The following is a 22,385-nucleotide window of genomic DNA, read 5'->3' on the forward strand; positions in this document are numbered from 1 at the left end:
TGTGGCAACTTTTAACCCAACTGACCTCTGCATCCTCATTTGTCAAGTAGAGAAGATAACATTGGCAACTTCATAGGGTGCTCTGGAGATTATATAAGACCAATGTGTGAAGTCCAGTGACTGGCACATAGCAAGTGCTTGCACAGGCCTTAGTTCCATAGCAATGAAGTCTACACCCTATTAATTTGCACCAAATAAGTGTTTATGGAGTGTGTTCTATAGATGAAAGCATCTGGTCTCCTTTACTGAACTGCATAATCAAGTCGAACAGGGATCTCTGACACTGCTATGAAATACGTAATATTCATCCCAGCTCTAGGCACGTGGGGGCTACTTTTTGACTGATCAGTTCTGGCAGAACCAAATGTATTGCTACTTATAGCAGCAACTTGTCCACTGATTTTGCAGGTGGAGATGGCTTGAGTGGGGAGGGGATTGATTGTGGGGCTCAGATTCAGCTCAAAGGCAGGACTCAACCTGAATAATACCACAGACAGAATGATTCACTACCATTTTGTTAGTTAACAATGCAGATGGAATGATCACAAATCAACTTGCTACGGAAAGTCATCTCAGGGCAAATTCAATTCCCAAACTGTACAGGCTTTTCTGGCAACAATTCTGGGGTCTATTTTCTTTTCAATATTCTTCAAGATTACTTGCAGCTTTGAGCAAGGTTCTTAGTGTCCAACTGATAGGCTTAGCCTCAATCATTCCTGTCATCAATGATGCCCTCCCCAACCACCTTACCTGACACTCCAACTCCAATCCTTTCTGCCCTTCACCTTGGTTTTCTTTCTCTTGATAGCACTTCTTGCCACCCCATCTATAGTGGATATGTATTGGTCGACTGTCTGGCTCTCATTGCTGCTGAGGAGGAATGTTATCACAAATTTCTCAGGGGGCATGGATCTTTGGATTTTGTTTCATGATTGATGAGGGCATCTCAGCTTCCTTGGGAACTACTCTTCAGGGGTGTTTGCCTACTATTTATTTTGAGAAATCTTAGGCTCTGTGTTGAGAGGTGCCATCTTCCCACCATAGATCTACAAAATAACTGGAAGAGAAAATAAGTGGAGAAGGGCATTCCAGGAAGAAGAATAGCAAGGCCTAAAGTGTGAAACAACAGGACCCTTTTAAAGACAGGATATTCAGCATGTCTACAGCACGAGGGAAGAAGTGGTGAGGACTGATCCCAGTGAGAAACGCAGGGCCCAATTAACAGCTTTCCATGCTGAGCTTGGAATTTATTCTGAAGGCAATGTAGACAGCCACTGAAGGGTTTTAAGCAGGAACAGGTGAGACAGAGGCCTCACAGTCTTACCTTTACTGTGTCTATAAGTTCTACACAGTCCTGACCTCCCAGATATGAAAGGCGGCTTGGTAGAAATGCATGCCCATTGTTAGAAAAACCAACTGGCAGCACATTCCCTAGTGATGATGAAATATCATCAGCAGCCCATGATTCCATACTTTGTTTTGTTAGGTAGAAAACACCATCTTCTCTCCTCAAGATTTTACTAGCAGGTTAGAATTATTCATCTAAACTGTTCATCTACTGTTTCTACTGAGCCCAGTACACTCACATCTGGAATGGACTATGGCCCTACCTATAGGAAGGAAAGAGAGGAACTTAGTCGGCTACCTTCTCTGCTCCCTACCAACCCTGCATGTGCAAAACATAATAATGTAGAACAGGTGGCCAAGTGCTTTACTCATGGGCTGCAAACCACAATGTGTAATCATCAGCCACCCTTTGGTCCATTTCCCGAATACAAACTCTCAGCAACACCCAAAATATTTCTAGAGCTGCATTTTACTCTTAGTTTTAGCATCCATGTGTCAAACTCAGATGCTTAATACATATTTTCTAGATTCATTTAGACTCAACTCAGTGATCAAAATAGTATTTTGCAAAGTGATGTAATATTCTTCTAGATGTCTTAGCTTCTTATAAAAGGTCGATTAGTCATGACACATATTACATGTACTATATAGGCACACCTCATTTTACTGGGCTTTGCTCTATTGCACTACATAGATATTACATTATTTCCAAGTTGAAGGTTTAACTCGAGTAAATCTATTGACATCATTTTTCCAAAAACAGGCACTCATTTCCTGTGTCTGTGTCCCACAGTATTCCATAATATTTCAAATGTTATTATTATTATAATTTGATACGGTAATGCGTGATCTTTGGTGTTATTATTTTAATTGTTTTGTGGCATCATGAACCATGCCTGTGTAAGATGCAAACTTAATCAATAAATGTGTGTGTATTCTGACTGCTCCACTGACCAGCCATTTCCCCCATGTGTTTCCCTCTTCTGAGACCTTCCTATTATTGAGCCACCACAATTTTGAAATTAGGCCGGTGACTAACCCTAGAATGGCCTCTAAGTGTCCAAGTGAAAGAGTCACATGTCCCTTGCTTTAAATCAAAAGCTAGAAATGATTAAGCTTAGTGAGGAAGGCATGCCGAAAGCTGAGGTAGGATGAAAACCAGGCCTCTTGTGCCAAACAGTTAGTCAAGTTGTGAATGCAAAGGAAAAGTTCTTGAGGAAAATTATAAGTGCTACTGTAGTGAACACATGAATGATAAGAAAGCAAAACATCCTAATTGCTGATATGGAGAAAGTTGCAGTAACCTGGATAGAAGACATTTCCTTAAACCGAAGCCTAATCCAAAGCAAGGCCCCAATTCTTTTCAACTCTGTGAAGGCTAAGAGAGGTGACAGAGCTGCAGAAAAAATGTCTGAAGCTAGCAGAGGTTGGTTTATAAGGTTTAAGAAAAGAAGCTGTCTTCAAAGCAGAAAAGTGCAAGGTGAACAGTAAGTGCTGATGTAGAAACTGCAACAGATTATCCAGAAGATATAGCTAAGATAATGAGTGAAGCTGGCTCCGCCAAGCAACAGATTTTCAATGTAGGCAACACAGACTTTTATCGGAAGAGGCTATCCAGGACTTTCACAGCTAAGGAGAAGTTAATACCTTGCTTCAAAGCTCCGACAGAAAGGCTGACTCTCTTGGTAGGGACTAATGCAGCTGGTGACTTTATGTTGAAACCAATGCTCATTTCCCATTCAAAAGATCCTGGGGCCCTTAAAAATTATGCTAATTGTACTCTGCCTGTGCTCCATAAATGGAACAACAAAGTCTGGGTGATAGCACATCTGTTTACATCATGGTTTACTAAATATTTGAAGTCTACTGTTGAGATTTACTACTCAGATAAAAAAAGATTCCTTTCAAAATGTTACTACTCATTGGCAATGAACTTCATCACCCTAGAACTCTGATGAAGATGTACAAAGAGATTAATGTTGTTTTCATGCCTGCTAACACAACATCCACTCTGTAGCCCATGGATCAAAGAGTAATTTCCATTTCAAGTGTTATTATTTAAAAAAATATATGTCATAAGGGTACAGCTGCCATAGAGACTGATTCCTCCCATGAATTCCTCTGACTTAGGCAAAATAAAATAAAACACTTTTGGAAAGGAGTTACCATTCCAGATGACATTAAGAACATCTGTGATTCATGGGAGGAGGTCAAAATATCAACCTTATCAGGTGTGTGGAAGAAGTTGATTCCAACGCTCATGGATGACTTTGAGGGGTTTACGACTGTGGTGAGGAAAGTAACTGCAGATGTGGTACAAACACCACGAGAACTAGAATTAGAAGTAGAGCCTCGAGAGGTGACTGATTCTCATGATAAAACTTGCAAAGATAAGGAGTTGCTTCTTATAGAAGAACAAAGAAAGTGGTTTTTTGAGATGAAGCCTACGTTTGATGAAGATCCTGTGAACACTGTTGAAATGACAACAAAGGCTTTAGGATATTTCATAAACTTAGTTGATAAAGCAGTGGCAGGGTTTGAGAATATTAACCCTAATTTTGAAGGAAGTTCTACTGTGGGTAAAATGCCATCAAACAGCTCTGCATGCTACAGATAAATCTTCTGTAAAAGGAAGAGTCAATCAATGTGGGAAACTTCACTGTTGTTTTACTTTAAGGAATTGACACAGCTACCTCCAATCCTCACCAACCACCACACTAATCAGTCAGCAGCCACCAACATCAAGGCAAAACCTTTCATTAGCAAAGAGATTATGACTCACTGAAAGCTTGGATGATCATTAGCATTTTTTAGCAATAAAGTATTTTTAATTAAGGTATATACATTTTTAGACATAATGCTATTGTACACTTAATGAACTACAGTACAGTGTAAACATGATTTTTATGTGTACTGGGAAACCAAAAGATTTGTATGACTTGGTGTATTGCAATATTTGCTTTATTCAGGTGGTCTGGAACCAAATCTGCAATGTCTCCAAGGTATTCCTGTATGTTAGATATTTGATAGATACAAAGATAATCAGATCTGATATTTCAAGAGCTCTCAGGTTGTTAGGGGAAATGACAGCAACACACACTAAGATGAGTGAGTGTTCAAAAGAATTAAACAAATACCCATGAGTCCATTATCTGATATTAGTAGAGTGACCAGAAGACAGCAGGGCTCTAGGGTCAGAAAATCATGATTTACTACTTTAACTACTGTGATTATTTACAGGACACAACACATTTTCATTTTACATTTGTAGGACATCTACTCTAGGAAAGAAGGCGCCTTTTATCTGTTGCTTAGAATTAAAAAATGACAAAAACCCTGCTCCTAAAGAACTCCCTCCTGGTAATATTATGGAGTCAGCAGAATGAACCACATGTTCTCAAGAGAGGTAGGGCACAGGACTGAGGGATTTCAGAGGAAGAGTTGACTCACACCTTGGAGATCAATGCTGCACTACAGAAATGAAGGAATTTGCATGTAGCTTTGAAAGACAGGCAGTGCCTGGGCATGTGGAGACGAAGAAAAGGGGACACAACATGAACAAAGGCAAAAGACTGAGGAGAGAGATGCTCATTCCAGTTAGGTTAGAATATAGGGAGAATTAGGCAGCTGTAGAAAGAGAAAAGGCTGGGTATACACATGAAGAATGTTGAGTGAGTTTCTTTTTTTCCCTCTTTTAAACAGGCTGATATGGTTTGGCTCTGTGTCCCCACCCAAATCTCATCTTAATTGTAATCCCCACATGTCAAGGAGGGGAATTCACGGGAGGTGACTGGATCATGGGGGCGGTTTCCCCCGTGCTATTCTTGTGACAGTGAGTGAGTTCACACAAGATCTGACGGTTTAAAAGTATGCCACTTCCTCACTCACCCTCTCTCCTGCCGCCTGGCTCCCCCTTTGCCTTCTGCCTTGACTCTAAGTTTCCTGATGCCTCCCTAGCCACGCAGAATTATGAGTCAATTAAACTTCTTTTCTTTATAAATTACACAGTCTCAGGTAGTTCTTTATAGCAGTGTGAAAATGGACTAATACACAGGCCACGCAGAGCTGTTAAAGACTTATGAATACAAGAATATGAACTCTTAACCTTGCTTAGAATAGAATGAATGGGGGACTTTGCAGGTGAGATAAACATGGTAATGGCTTAGGTAAGGGATGAGGATGGGAAGGAGGGAGGTGGATGTGAGAAGAATTAAGATGATATAAACAACAGGACTAAGCAGGCAACAAATGATTGGCTGATGGAACATGGGTCCAACAGAACCTGGAGCTGCAGAGGATTCTAGCTGGGTCCCAAGAGCTCTGGCAAAGGGACAAGTTTAGTGGGAAATTAATGAGTTCCATTTTAGAGCCTTTGAAATGAAGGTTGAATGAGACCTTCAGGTGGAGAAGGTGGGGAGCACGTAGAACAGAGGGTCTCAGACTTAACAGGAGAGGCTAGCACTGGAAGTCCTAGTGTCATCAGAAGGGGGCAAGTTGACTTCATGTGTTTGTAAAGAGAGAGACAGAGAGAGTCCAGAGAACAGAACCGAGAACCAGACCCAGGTACATGTGAGGGTAGCAAGAGAAAGGTGGTAAAAACAAGGTAAGGGGAAGGCATGAACAGAGAGGCTGGAGAAGAGCCTGAAACACAGAGCAGGAACAAAACCAAGGGAAGAGAATTTCCCTGGGAGGAAGATCAACAATTTTAAATGACACAGTCAAAAAAAGAAGGATGAGGCAAGAGCAGAGGCCATGACCTTGTTTGTCTGAAGTCACTGATGATCCTTGTGAAAGCCATTTCATTATAGTCACAGAGATCGAGGTCACACTGCAAGGAATTCCAGAGAGAGGGAGGGGGAGCCAAGGAGGCGGCAGGTGTAAACAGCAAGAAGGAATGACTCCTTCCCACAGAAAATGCCACTGCAGTTAGCCAGTATTAGATCACTTCATGAAAGTGGTTTCAATAAAACGCTGAAGGCAGAACATTGAGTCTAGCAGTTTACAAAAAGAGTGAGTGAGTGGTGAGAAAGCAGAAGCTGGGATTATTGGTTTTTTCCTTCCAAGAGATTTGGAAGGTAAGATTGCAGAAGGTCATATCCAAGAATGGTTTTAATATTTCAAACAAAGAGCACTTCTCTGGGGCTCATATGTATAACCTTTTTAAGATTTGCCAGGGGAAAAACAGTGCATCTAAGAACTGAGACTTAGAGAAGCAGGGGCACAGTAAAAGAATTTGGAGTCGGGGAGATGTGCCCCCAACCCCAACTCTGCTGGATTTAACATGACCTGGAGCACACCACTTAACTTGCTGAAGCCTACTTTCCTCCTTCCTAAACAGCAAGGAGCTGGTCATGGAAGTTTCTGTCTCATGGGACTGCTGTATGGCTTAAATTAAGTAAGACAATGCTGATAAAGTACTCAATCAGTAGATATGCAATAAGTGATAGTTACCATTAATTTAAAATGATTATCGATTAATGTCAGTAATAATCATAGTTATGAAGTCCAACACTGGGACTCATCAATGCATCCCTCTAGCCCATTAGGGTATCAAATGCTAAGGAGATTCTTATGTGGGTAGTTTCAACTAAACCCTGAAGTTCCAATAAGTTTGTATCAACAAGGCTCCAGATTAAGCACCACCTTCCAAACATTGAATTGTTTTAGGCTCCCAAGAAATCTCATGATGTAAAGAAACTTCATTTAGTTTTTGAGGCTAGACGTGACAATTTTTTTCTTTTTTTACTTAAAAAAAACCATTCTATGGTTGATTAAAAATGATCATAAATTGACAACAAATTTGCTTCTACTATAGTGCTTTAATAATAGCTACTATTTCTACAGTAATTTAGAATATGAAAATACTTCCATTGCATTATCTCATTTGATCCTTAAAATAATCCCATAAAGTAGGCATCATTATTTTGCATATTAGAAACTCCAAGCCTCAGAGACGGTAAATGGTTTAACTAAGGACGTGCGTGTGTGATATGCAGCTAGACAGGACCTCTGCCTAAGGCTGCACATTTCATTAACAACAACGTGAATGGTACACTTCCTGGACTTGAGCCTCCAGCAGTTTTCAAGCCAAATATCAAACTCAGGGTTCCAACATCTCCAGTGTGATCTGTACACTATTAAATAAAGATGATCTATATGGAGAACTGGTTTCAAAAAGATCATTTGCCCCTAATTTTCACTAGCTCCAGTAGGGTGAAAACGATCCCTCCTGGCATTTGCTCAATCAAAATGAATCCAGCGATACACCACAAGAGTCACACTTGATGCCAGTACAGCAGCACGACTCCAAAATTCCACTGGAAAAGAAAAAAACAAAAAAAACGGTTATGACTTGAGGAAGATGTTCCATGGAACATTTGGATGCTTCCCCCGAGTGAGAGTGCCGGATTGGGGCCGAGGCAAGCAAGAAAGCCTGGGGTGGAACTTGGACAGGCTTGTGGTATCCTCAAATGTTGCAGATCCGTTGCTGTCAACAACCTTCCTTCCCCTTTTGGATACAGGAAGGCCAGGGGCACAGTGAGAGCTGCTCCACCAGGACTGGAGCTGTGCAGCTGGGTTGCTCTCAGTACTTTCTTAACAGTGGCTGTATATGGCCAGTCCCAGTAAAGTCACCTCTTTTCATTGGATTATTGTCATTAATATAAAAACCACCACCAGTGTGTGCAGCATGGTCTAGTTTTCAAAGCTTCTTTCTAATCCTATGTTTTACCTTTCTCTCAATTTAGAACATGATAATAAATAAATCTTAAACCTACACTTGCACAGAATTACTTCTCTGACCTGAAGTTCTCCTTAAACATAGGAAGTAGAAGTACCCTCAAGAGGTGACACACAGGAAGGAAGGTACCCACTTATCTTCTTGGCTGCTTGGAAAGAAGGAATTCATTTCTTCATTTGCAGAAAGTTGAAAGGGCTATGGAGTTGCCATTGGAGCGGGAGGAAGGGAGAAGTTAGTTAACTCAAGGAGGGGAGAATGATCAGTGAAAACAATTATCTATTTACTTAACATTCTCTCCTAGGCATGCTGTGATTTGGAAAATACCCCCAAAATTAGAAGAGGAAGTACAGTGAAAAGTACTATAAGCCTTTTTGTTAAGTTATAGGGGTAGAGGCACATCATAATGAAGTTATTCAAAAAGTAACTAAAAAGCTTTCATTTTAAAAGAGAAAAAGCAAATCTTTCAAATCTTTTAAGCCTTGAGCTTAATTTTTTAAAGAGTTGTTGTTTTCCAGATTTCCGTTATGGAAATAACATAGCTAAGATGCAAAAGTAAACTGTAACTATATGAGCAAAAATGATCTTATTTTATTGTTAATATAACAACATATAGAATTTATCAATGTGAATTTGCTATCAGGGAACTGCACTTACACTTCACCGTCTGCCTGTGGTTTAGTTATCACAATTATTACGTTTCTTCTTACAGGCATGTTGATGGCATTATTCTTGCTTGCAAGCAAGGTAGATGTGAATTTCCTCATCTTTCCTCTCTCTATTCCTAATTAAAAACTTACCCATGGGCATAATTTTAGAATACTATAAAATCAGAGTAACAATAAAATCACAACTCACAAGTACAATAATTTGTGATTGCCACAGCTACTAACTATACAGCTGCTCATTCCATTTAGTTTGGGACAAGTAAGATAGACTGCAGCTATTTGTAACTTCTAGCACCTTGGTTGTGGCTCTATTCCTGTCTCTTTCACTTAAGAATAATATCTTGAAGTACTTAGATGTAAACTGACATTATACAGGGATAAGTCTGAATCAGCTCCAATTTTGAAAAGTAAATTGGATTTGTGATTAAGAAACATCTCCTGGAAAACATTGGAAAAGATGGAGGTTACAATCAGAAAGAGTGGCTAACCCCAGAGGAAGGGCAGGAGTGAAGGTTATTCAGGGTTGGAGTCTGGCAGAGGGCAAGGGGGCGAGAGAAACCAGGATGCTGGAGAATGGCTAACCCTTGGGTCAGGTGTAGGTTGGATGGGGAAGGAGACAACATGCAGTGGTCAGATTAAGGGCAAATCTGAGGTGCTGGAGACAGAGCTGTTACGGCGATTTTCGTCACAGGTGTGCAGCTGGAGGACAGTCAGGAAGGAGGTATATCTCCCTGGCTGAGGTGACCAAAGTATCTGTTGAGTTATTACCATTGAATCTAGTCTACTCTTAATTCTAGAACATGACGGTTACATTCGGAGTGGAAAGAAAGGCTGTGAGCCGGACACGAGCCGGACACTGAGTTCATGGAGGAAGACAAGAATACTCCAAAAGAGAGGAAGAAAATAAGCAGAAAGCAGGCATTTGAAAAGGGATCTTTACACAAAGGAAGAAGTATTCTCAAGAGGTGGCACAAAGCAAGGAAGGTACCCACTTGTCTTCTTGGCTGCTTGGAAAAAAGGGAGTTTGTTGCTACATTTGCAGAAAGTGGAAAGGGTTATGGTATTGCCATTTGGGATGGGAGGAAGGGAGGCATTAGTTAATTCAAGGAGCGGGGAAAGATCAGTGAGAAGTGCAGCAATATGGGATGGCACATTTTGCTATACACACAGCCAGACTGCGCTGGCTTTTTCCAGATTCTCAGGTTTTTCACACATAAATTGTTATCTTGGCTTTCCTTGTGCATGGTTGCTTTTGCTGTTCTAATTCAAAACAATTTAAGAAATATTTATTGAATGGCCTACCCAGTGCTAGGGCTCTAGAAATGAGTAAGAAATGGTCTCTGACTTTGGAGAGTACACGGTTTAGCTGGAGAGAGAGGCAAGGTAGCTAATAATTATAAGAATATTTGGCAAGTCCGGGAATGGAAATAAATGCAAGGGTCAGAAGTTACCCAACATACTTTGTATGTATCCCTTCACAAAATCTTTTTTTTTTTTTTTTTTTTTTTTTTTTTTTTTTTTTTTTACTAACTAGAATAACCAGCTTACACAAAATCTTATTTCTAGCTCATTACTCTGAACAGTCTAGATAGTCTGTAATCTTGATTTTTGTCTTTTAAGAATCGTTTACCAATATTGTAAATGTATTAAGTCTCAAGCAAGTAGTGGGGAAAGAGACACTACTTAGGTAATTTTTGAGGAGGTGCGTAAGAGTTAAAATAAAATTAATAAATTTTTGATTGGCAAACTCTCAAAGGCCTTCTGTAATTCTGAGAATCCCACCTTAACTATAATACATATGTATATATAATTTATTATATATGAAAATATATTTGAAACCTTTAAGTAACAATATTTATTATCTGAAAAGGAATTATTTTTGTTTTGAGATATAAATCCTTATAAGTCATGTGGAGACAGAACCTATCAAGTGAGAGCAAAAACATATGAAAGAAAAACAGCTTGTGTAGGACAGTTCCAGTTTTGTAAAAAACAAAAAAACAAAAAACTAAATGACAACCAATGTTTGTATATTCATGGAACAAATATCTAGATGATTTCAAAAAACTGTTAATATAGATTATTCCAGGTAGGGAGACGCTGCCATGATGGGTGACTCTTAGATTTTGTTACGTATTGCCACTCGTTTTGTAATCAGAAGGTAAAAACTCTATGCAGCCATCTTTTAAGATGACTACTACCCGTAACTAATTTCATTGCACATTCCTTCTTGGAGACCTATTGATACTAGCTGAATGCACCTACATATCAAATGTACCCTGGAACTGCCAGAGAGGAAGGAACCTTGCTGCCAGTCTTCCCCATTTAGTCTGTTTCTTAACAAATCTGAAGTCCTCCTCCCAGTATTAAGCACCCCTGTCGTCTGGCTCTACCTCTCCTTACCTCACCAATTACCCTCCCACTAACTTTACCACACATCCTTTGGTGTAGCCACACTGGTTCTTTGCAGTCCCAGGATCCTTTCTCCTCTATGTCTGCTCATGTCTGATACTCCTCCCTTCTGGCCTCCCCTTCCATCCACCTGTACACATCCACTTACCCTTCAAGGCCCAGCTTGAGTCCCATCTCTTCCATGAAGCCCTACATAACTCAATTCCTTCTCATATCCACAGCTACAGCCTTTCAAATCCAGACACACAATTTCTCACTTTATTCTGTTCAGGTCTTTTATATTATCTGTACATCTGTTAATTTAAGCTCCAAATATCAATAAGTAATAAACACTTGTCTTTCATTTCCTTTAGAAGATTCCAGAGCCCACAGACATATAAGCAGCCAAGGCTTCACCACTCTGGATTATTTCTTGGGTATGTGTTTTTGCTATTAGACTTTACTGAAGCACAAAGTTCAAGGGCATAGGCTTTGGAATCAGACAAACCTGTGAATGAAACTCAGCTCCACCATGTACATGCTTTGTGACGTTTGACACCATTTCACTTCTTGTGGCCCTGGCTTCCTTCTCTATCAAATGAGATTAATCAATTATACCTCCAATTCATTAGACATATAGATGACAAATTTATGGCAATTGGTAGAATTTTTTAAAATAATTATTATTTTTCATCACTTGGGAATTGAACAAAGAGACATGCAGAACTCTTATGTAAACCAGAATGGATGACTTTCAAACTGACCAAGGGGAAAAAAATCACTAGCAGTGCTAAAAATCAACACACAGATTAAGAGTTTAGAAGGTCCTGCATCTCTCGATGTGACCATCACAGCAGCTCTGGTGGAGGACTCACAGGACATCAAAATAAAAGATGACATAAGGGGAGTGACTTGTGCGAGTCATCTAAGAATGTTTTGTGTCCCCATGGAAGCTGAAGAACCTAGCCCTGGAATGACTTCTCCACAAGCAGTATGCTGGGAAATGAAACTTTAGCTGGGTCCTACATTCTCAGCCAAACACTTCCTCTGGGTTGAACCTGACAACTCGGAAACTGCTTGCAAAGTAGAAAAGCCCCAGTGGCAGGGACATATGCTTTCCCAGGCATAAAAAGAAAGGGACTGAATCCAGCAGTGAGCAAGCGGATTCTCCCACCTGCACAGGTCACTTTGGCCACTGGTTATGTCATCATTTTTGTTTAATCACCACCACTGGGATTTTTCTGTTGGTTGTTATTTACGGTTAATAAAACATGTTAACAAAAACGTGTACAGCATTTGGATATGCTTTCCCGGGACATACAACCAAAATGTATATAATTTATTTCTTCAGAAAATAATTGCAGCTACAAAGTTATTTCTGGCATCTTATTCTCACATCCACACTAATTTATTTTTATGTTTTTGTAGAGATGGCATTTTGCTATGTTGCCCAGGCTGGTATTGAACTCCTGGCCTCAAGAGATCCTCCTGTCTCAGCCTCCCAAAGTGCTAAGATTATATAGGCATGAGCCACAACACCTGGATCTGGACTCTTCACAATTAAAACAAAATTCTTTTTTACATACCAATCTTTTCTGAGTACATACTCTCGGCTCTAGCAAGGCTAAAGCAGGATTCCTACCTCTGAAGCATGGCTCACTCTTGTGACTTCTCCCAAACCTAATACCCTTCCTTCTGCTTGTGTAAAATCCTCTCACACAGAACAGAAGGAGAAGAGAGCCCTATGAGTCATAAGAAGTCTCAAGACAGTTTGAGGGATTTTTATCTCAAGTACAATTGGGCTAAAATACTAGCTTCAGCTCCAGGGACAGAAAATTTGAGGTGGGCAATAAGAAAGACAAGGAAAAATTCTTTCTTTTAAAAAATATCTGAAATTAGTTGTTTTAGATGATTCAGCTAATGACTGACTGTATTTTTCTGCCAAAGAATAAAGTAGATTTCTGCTCTTTTAGATACTTTCCACAAATGAGGCCTGGAAGACTTGAGGTAATCTCCAAGAAGTTCACCCTGAGATGTGAAAGTCAGATGTGGAATTATGAAGCAAACTCCAGTGTTGCTGGGAACTAGCTCTGAATAAGTTTAGTAGTATATGGTTATACTTCTGATGAACAATGTTTTTGTTGGCATGGGAAGAGGGAGATGGGTTAGTTGACTAAGTTCCCAGGACATGGAAAGCCTACACTTAAAATGTTTTCATCCTTGGCACAAAGGATGATATTAGCCACAAAACTATGGCTAATTCAAAAAGTCACAGAAATCCCAGGCAGGTTGGTTTCTTGGGAAGTGTCTATCACATGACCTTTGAGTTCAGAGTGGTGATAATTTTGGGGTGTTGCTCTTTGCCACCGACGCAGAGTCTTAACAGTTTAATCCTTACAGATTTCCAGGTAATAACAGAAGATTGAGGGTCTTCAATGCCACTTCGCTCCACTGAAGTTGCAGTCCTCTAAATCTTTATAGTAGAAATATAGTAAGTATTAAAATAAACTTTAGGCTACATTTTGATGTAGAAATTCTGATGTCAAAAAGAGAAGGTTAGTTAGTAGTATCTGGTCAGATATTTTGAGACCAGCAGAACTTGTTAAAAATTATAGTCAAGCCATTAAAATTATGCCTTACATCACATGTGCTACAAACAATGTAAATTTTTGTACTTTACAATTAATTATTCACTTGGGAGTCTCCATTTCATGATTATCATTTTTAAAGAAACCACCTCATTTTTTTTCTTTCAATCTGATTGCAATTGGAACCTGTGTGGATGAACTGATGCCCTAGCAACTAAATGGATCCTCTTAAAGGTTGAATTTTATGTCTGACCTATTTAGAGATTTGAAAAGCTTCTCTTCAAAAATAAAGCATCTCAGATTTTAATTTTTAGATGCAAGCATTGCTGCAGCCAAGGTTAAATGAGCTGATAGTTTGGAGCTAGACTCAACATAGTTCTTAGAGAAGATTTTCCTTTTAAGCTTAAATGTAATTCATGCACTAATATTTTTAAAGCTTTAATTAATACCTTACATTTCAAATATGAATAAAATAATATATTTAGGTCAAGTTACATTTTAAGTGACATCTAGGAATATTCCATATGTTAAATATAAAGGCTTAGAATGCCATTTATTAAAGACTGGATTAATCTCATGGGTATTGCTGTATTTATACCCCCAATCATCTCATGTATGGCATGAGTTAGTGAAGTATGATTCATGGGGCTTCCCTTTGTTTTTGTACATAAAGTTTTATTGGAACACAGCCATGTTGTTTGTTCACATATTGCCTATGTCTACTTTTATGTTAGAATGGCAGAGTTAAGTAGTTGTGACAGACACTATATGACCTATTGTGCTCAAAATATTTTCTGTCTAACCCTTTTTATAGAAAAAAAATTGACAATAAGCCAACACAGAAAGACAAATACTGCACATTCTTACTTCATATGTAGAAGCCAGAAAAGTTGCTTATAGAAGTAGCAAGTAAAATAGTGGTTACTAGAGACTGGGAAGGGCTTTAGGGTGGTTAATAGATACAAAATTACAGCTGGAGAGGAGAAACAAGTTCTAGAGTTTTACAGCATCATAAGATGACTAGAATAAACAACAACTGATTGTATACAAACAGCTAAAAGAGCAGATTTTGAGTGTTTCCAACACAAAGAAATGATAAATGTTTGAGGTGATGGAAATGCTAATGACCCTAATTTAATCATTTCACATCGTATGCATATATCAAATTATCACACTGTATGCTACAAATATGTATAATTATGTATCAAGTTGAATTATTTCTAAAGGAAAAAGTTTGCCAACCTCTAATATTTAGAAAAACTGAGTCTCACATAATGAGTCTCTTCTACCAATATATTGTTTTAAAAGTCTGATGGGAAAAGTTTTCAGGTAGAATAGAAAGTTCTACTCACTGCCAAGTTTGGTGGTTCAGTTTATCGCTATATCGTCTTTCAATCTGAATTTAACTGCAACCAAATACTGTATATTGACAGAGACACAGAGAACAAATTAGCCCACTCTAAGATCAATGATTGTGTGCACTTGCTCCAAGAAGCAACTCTGCTAACAGGTGACCATACTAGAAATGTTCATCTCTCCAGCTCCATCATACTTCCTGTAGCCTTCTGAGGGACTGACGGGCTTATACCCTGTCTCAACCTTCAGCTTCCCACCCTATACAGAAGGTCTCATCATGCAGGGAACCATGACAACATGTAAAATGCTCTTTGTCAAGGAAGATCTTTTCATCTTGGCAGAATAACTGTGTCAGAGAGTTTATGTTAGAGCATTCCCTAAGGTTTCATCTTCAGATTGTTTGTCTTTTGATCTGTCTCTCAAGTGGAAGTGAAATAAACTCGTCCTGTGTAATTTGGTTAACGGAGTTAAGATATGTTTGAAGACACAGTACAATGACCAGAAATGAAAACTGTGATGCCTCCAAGATATCATTGGTCCATCAAAAGAATAAGTATTTAATAAGTGCCTACCTAACTGTCCATATTGGAAAATTAGGGGACAGAAAAAAATAGCATATCTACAAGTATAAATAGAGACCAGGAAGATGAATGATAGAAGAGTAATCGGAGTACAGGTTGGGGCCAATGAAAATCAACCCTTAAAGGAAGTGAACTCTACAGAGAGAAGCAGACAGGGGAGAAATCCCTCTAATTTCCCAGCAGCACTTACTGAAAGTGAGTAGAAGAACAAAGGAAGACAATAGATGCTTAGGGTAATAAGCAGAGAGATAGCAGGAATATCGGTATCTGCCAGTGAAGCCACTGCGCAGTGGAGAAAGCATGACTAAATGGTGAACTTTGGATGCGATGCTGAGGACTTTGCTATGACAGACAATAAGTACATGTGGTTCCTTGATGAGAAATGTCTTGATAAAAACAGTTTGTCAAATATTATTCTAGAGTTTAGAACAGAAAACCCGATTGAGATTTATAAAAAATAAAAAATAAAAAATCAGTGCAAAAGGAAATTGCAAAGCTCCTTACAACATTTTCCTATTAAATCATGATATCACAGACTTCTCTTTTGGGTGGACTCTACCAAGTTTTGTATTGTAAATGGAGGGGTATCACAATCAAGTGTTCTTTGTGTTTTCTCTGGGTGGCTAACTAAGGCATGGGCCAAAAAAACAAAAAAACACTATGTTGCCATCATTCACCTTACTCATTTTGCACCTGGTCTGACTTTTGTTTTGGTCCTAAATGCATCATAGTAGCTATTTTCTAAAGCAGGCAATTCCATAGTGTAAGTGCACAGATAGAAGAAACAAAATAACTTATTAGTCCAGGAGAAACCAGAGGGGGGAAAAAGATGGAATGTCACCACTGGCTTGCTTTGTTATAAAACATATAGTTGAATGTTAAGTTACATATCCATTGCCCATGTACTGTGTAGGTTCTCAGACCTAAAAGAAATCTCATAGCTAAACTATGCTGTCCTAGTTTCTTTGTTATTTTATAGCTGTGTGTGTATGTGTATTTTTCTGTACTGAAAGCAGAGACTTGGAAACAGCCTGATAAAAGCCAGTCCTGTGTTGTATATGGCAGAAGGAACACAGTAAATACAAACACAGCAGAGCATTTCCCTTTGATGACAACCTTATTGTCTCCCCTTAATGCATTGTTTAGAATAGCAATTACGTGTCATTTCCCATTATCTTATACACAAAACCAATACCATACAGCCGTTGCTTTTCTTTCCAACAACCGATCATCATGAATATATAGAGGATTTGTGTGCTGGTGAAACATGTCAAGACTGACAGCTCAGAGCCCAAGAGCACGGTTGAAGCAAAGAACAGGTGTGTCCAGGCAGCTGGAGTGAAATCTCCCCTCTACTTTCTCATTTTTACTTTCTCTGCTTTCCTCCCTTAAAGTGATTCCCTCTGGGTTGGGAGGGAAAACAGCTTAGAAAGAACCTCTCTTTTCAGGCTGTTTCCCTCTGCCAGAGAAGACTGGCTCACTCTCAAGACGGCAAGCATTTGACCACTGCAAAGAGCAGTGGGCATGTCAACTTGTTTTATTCACATCCTCACTAGGGAATCAGAAAGCCAAAGATACAATGGTGATTTTCCTGTTTTATGGATCTTGACTCCCCCCAGGCCTGCAACACATTTTTGGTTGGTGTGTTCACATTGTCCTGGCATCTGCAGTGTGGGAAACCTTAACTATGAGCCAACAGCCCCACAGCTTCTCTCTATTAAAATGTGCAATTGGATTTCACATGTGTGTTTCAAACACCATTCAAGGAATAATTTACAGGCTACTATCTAGCCCCACAGCTGCTTTTCCATCCTGTAGACTAAGCTGTTTCTAGGAATCTACCATCCGGCTCCTCAGCAAATAGTCTTCTACTTTGGGGCTGCTCAGCCATTCTGGGCCATGGAAAACTATTCAAAATGTATAGTAAGGATTCAAGAAAATACCTACTGAATGAACAAACTATTAACTATTCTTTCCACAGAATTATTCATTCATGTGAATCGCCTTCTTTATGTTTACCCCACCTTCGAATCAGCTTTTGTGTCATCAAACTAATCACTGCTGATCCATTTATATAGATTATTTATATACATTAAAAACAGTATAGGACCGATCACTTTTGTGTAGGCCTCACTAAACTGTTACCACCCAGAGCTTTCAGTTACTATGTTGTTTCTTAAGAAGAAAAATAAGAATCAGTTTTACATATTGCAAATTATTTCTCTATGGCCAAACAAAAACAGGCTGTGTTATACAGAGGACTACTCAATATTACTTTGTCATATTTCTGTGACACCTACTAATCCCCACAGTCCATCCTCCAAGAATCTAAAATCACGCCACAAACAGGTTAGGCCTGAGGCTTAGGGTGGTGATTAGCTCAAATGTAAGCATTAATAACATCATCTGAACAGTTGATTTTAAGTTGTCAGCAGGCCAGAAAAATACTATACTCATTTCTGAATCTTCTGTGCATACTACAGCCCTTGGCAGAGAGTACAGGCTCAAGAATTTATTTGAACTCAACTCTTCTCTACGCAGAGGATGATGATCCATGCAGAGAATGATGATCCACACAGTGGATGGGTTTAAAGGAATCCCTTGACCTCTGACTGAGACTCACCCTTCAAGGGAGAAAGACAGAGGAAAAAGAAGGTATGACTTTGAGAAAATATCCCAGCAAAAGCCTTTGCTAGCAATGGCACTGAGATGAATCTATTTCATCCAAGCAGCTCCAAAAATGTAGCTTTCATGTCAGATGAAAACAATTAATTAAAAATCACATTAATAAAGATCTTATAATTTGGGTCAAATTAGATTTTGCCCTTTTGGTTGCAATCTATCAACCTTTCCTGGTAAATAGAATATCCCAGGTGGAAAGGGGACATTTTCTTTACCCTTCCACAGGTACTCTCACCCAGCCCTAGATGCATGACTCTAAATTTTCCCAGAAGAAAAAACAAACACCATAGGCTTCCTTCCACATTTTAAACTACTACACAGTAGCTAAGGAGATTGTGTAGTCACTTCATTACAAGTCGTGGCCATCATAACAAGCCTTCTTTGTTAAACAGAAGTCCTTTAAGGCAGGCATACCAGTAAGAAGCTATGGTGTGGAACACTATAAATGATTTGCAAAGGAAAGTCCACCAAGCCTCAAAATTTTTTTAAAAAGCAGCTTTTCATCTTAGGACTTACCATTTCATTTCCTCCTACAGGTGTCTGCTCACAGACCTCATGAATAAAGATTACTCATTTACTTTTTTGATAATCTGAGAATTAGACCATGTTGACAAGCTAGGTTGTCAGATCATCAGGTTTTCTGAAGAGTGTCTTGTTTTAAATGCACACATTAAAAATCACCAAAATTCCTACTTGTTATAAATGATCCCAAAGTCCATAATTGCCAACAAAGGATGAAAAGTACAAAAACAAAATGACCATTTATTAAATACCTACTATGTGCCTGATGCTGTATGAGGTATTTTACATGTGTGTACCTTTTCTCATTAATCTCTGAAGATAATTGGTTGAGGTAGGTATCACTATCCAGTTTTAAGATGGGTACAAGAAGCTTGCCCAGGAAAACGTGACCACCATTGAGATTCAAATCCAGGCTTCTGTTCTGCTTTCTTTCCAGTCCACTAAGCTCTTCCCAAGAATGTAACAGTAGACCTTGGGAGACAGTTGTTCCTTGACCCGGGAAGTACTTAAACTGATGGTGATCAACTGGCTGTCGTAGAAGGGATTCAAGAATTAGAAGGGGCTGGAAGACAGCAGCTCTACCTCGAAGAATCTGCAGACTTCCTCTACTTCTCTCCTAAGTAGCTGATTCTGCAATCAACTGAGGTGAGCTGAGAAATCAAAACAGGTTCGCTTCTGGGTCTTATGAAAACAATAAACTATCCCTTTGCTTACTATGCCATATCTGTAGGCCTCAAGGTCTGGAGTCTCACTTTCTCTCCCTTATGGCTTTGGCCACACTGCTATCGAGGAGACCCTCTCCATGGCTTCCTATATTTCTTCGCAAACTCTAAAACTAAACAGTAAAACTCTCCTCCCAACTCATGCCTCCTTAGCATACTTTAGCTGTAAGAAATCTCTATGTCGATGGGCATTTGGGTTGGTTCCAGGTCTTTGCTATTGTAAACAGTGCTGCAATGAACATTCGTGTGCACATGTCCTTATAGTAGAACGATTTATAATCCTTTGGATATATACCCAGTAATGGGATTGCTGGGTCAAATGGAATTTCTATTTCTAGGTCCTTGAGGAATCACCACACTGTCTTCCACAATGGTTGAACTAATTTACATTTGATAGACTGGACAGGGAAAATGTGGCACATATACACCATGGAATATTATGCAGCCATCAAAAATGATGAGTTTGTGTCCTCTGTAGAGACATGGATGAACCTGGAAACCATCATTCTCAGCAAACTGACAAAAGAGCAGAAGATCAAACACCGCATGTTCTCACTCATAGGCAGGTGTTGAACAATGAGAACACATGGACACAGGGAGGGAAGCACTACACACTGGGGTCTGTAGGGGGGAAATAAGAGAGGGATAGTGGGGGGTGGGGAGTTGGGGAGAGATAGCATGGGGAGAAATGCCAAATATGGGTGATGGGGAGGAAGGCAGCAAATCACGCTGCCACGTGTGTACCTATGCAACAATCTTGTATGTCCTTCACATGTACCCCAATACCTAAAATGCAATAAAATAAATAAAAAAAAAATCTCTATGTTACCCCTAAGGTATCACGTGGCTCAGTCAGACACATTTCTCCACTCATTCACCCTTTGCATTTCTACTCTAAATTCTGTGTCATTAATGTACGTATCTATCACCCCAAATGCTTCACAGCACACCTTTTTTTAAGAACAAGACAGGATATAAATAAAAACGAACAAAGAAATCGGCCTGGTCCTCCATTCGCTTTCTTTCTTGAAACCACAGTGGAACGATCCAACTCAACAGACTTTTTCCACCAGCAACGCTCCCACGAGCACTGATGGCCATTTTCATCATGGCGTCACACAGATGCTCAACAAGTTCATTTCCCCTTCCCACTCCAATTTCTACACCATTTCAACCTTTTCACATTTCTTCCCTCACTTGAACCATCATATTTTCACATAAGATTTTCCTCTAAAAAGAATGATTGGCAATAAATCCCAGCCCACCTCAACCCTGAGTGGTTAATTCCAGCTTGGAAGCCCCTTTTTACCATTGGAGTCTTCCACTTCTTCAGCCGGGGTAGCCTTTTGGGAGGAGTGGTGGGTGTGTGAGGAGAGGAGACTGACGATCCGTGGCCTGGGGAGGGTCAGGGCTTTTCCGTGGACTTTGAGGGAGTGTTCCTTCAGCTGGCTGATTGTCATGGTGGAGAATGAGCACCAAGAACACTTGTAGGCATGCTCACCTAGAAGAGGATGGTGACAAGAAATAGAACAGGAAGAAGAGGGGAGAAGAGTTTAAGGTCAGGGTGGAAACAAGATAACACAGTTAATTCATTGTCGAGAAGCGCTTCTCAAGCTTCATGTTCTATGAACAAACCCTCATTAACCAACAGCCTGCCCATTCCCACAACCACAATGCTCCTTTGGAGTTGAAACTCTTTCATGAACTCCAGAATTTAGTGAACTGGCCCTTTTTCATTTTGGGCTCCACTTTGTACAGGGGTGAAGCTATAAACTGATTCCCCAATAGGAGGTGAAACCCAACTGCCTATGAAACCTCCTTCAGAAAAAATTCCGATCCCTCTTCCTCCCTCTCTACACTAGAAATGACCATGTTAGGTTTCATTCAAGGTTGCCTTTTTGTCAGTCACAGAAAATAATATGCTTAATTCTTATTCCAAAGATCTATTAGTGGCTTTTTAAGCACAAAGTCATTCAGTGCAAGCTCTGTTGTGCTATTCTATTCTATACTTCCTTGCTAACTATACATGTTCTTATCCCACATATATACATTTTTGGACCAGTTCACAAACCTCAGCATAGGACTCCATTTCCCTAGCTGGCCAACAGCACAGAAATGGGTAAAAATAAGTCATAACTCATTTCTCTAAGGAAGAGAGCTGTTATCTGTAAACATGGAGGTTTAGGGGGTACTGTGTGTGTGTGTGTGTCTGTGTGTGTGTGTATCTACAATATTCTTCAATAAAGAGTGCCTCTAAGTAAAAATAAGCACTATTTTAAAAATTAATTTTATGCCACTGAAATATAACACAGATCACCATAACCAAATTAAGTTAGAGTGTGGTTTACCTTCACCATATGTTACCTTTTAAATTAATTACATTTTAAGAACTAAGAGTGTGAAGCGGGCATGCTTAAATTGTTGGACATACATACACTGGTAAGATCAATTCAGAAAGCCATTTTGCCTTTAAGAACAATAGACTTAGAATTGCTCATGTTTCTGCTGGTCACGGTGGCTCACGCCTGTAGTCCCAGCACTTTGGAAGGCCAAGGTGGGCGGATCACCTGAGCTCGGGAGTTCGAGACCAGCCTGACCAACACGGAGAAACCTCGTCTCTACTAAAAATATAAAATTAGTTGAGCGTGGTGGCACATGCCTGTAATCCCAGCTACTCGGGAGGCTGAGGCAAGACAATCACTTGAACCCGCGAGGCCAAGGTTGCAGTGAGCTGAGACTGCACCACTTGCAATCCAGCCTGGGCAACAAGGGTGAAACTCAATCTCAAAAAA

At 39.6% G+C, this 22,385-nt stretch overlaps 1 protein-coding gene across 4 annotated transcripts in view; it reads right to left on the reverse strand.

Moving 5' to 3' along the window:
- Positions 1-22,385, reverse strand: part of ZNF462 (zinc finger protein 462) — a 155,663-nt gene that overhangs the window by 54,481 nt on the left and 78,797 nt on the right. For all 4 annotated transcript variants that reach the window (XM_037727893.1, XM_017498575.2, XM_037727894.1 and 1 more), the window contains exon 7: positions 20,903-21,094. In XM_037727893.1, the coding sequence (XP_037583821.1) occupies positions 20,903-21,094 (192 nt within the window). The remainder of the gene's footprint in view (positions 1-20,902; positions 21,095-22,385) is intronic.

This window comes from Cebus imitator, unplaced genomic scaffold (assembly GCF_001604975.1).
Source record: "Cebus imitator isolate Cc_AM_T3 unplaced genomic scaffold, Cebus_imitator-1.0 Scaffold244, whole genome shotgun sequence".
In the NCBI taxonomy this organism is placed as follows: domain Eukaryota; kingdom Metazoa; phylum Chordata; class Mammalia; order Primates; family Cebidae; genus Cebus; species Cebus imitator.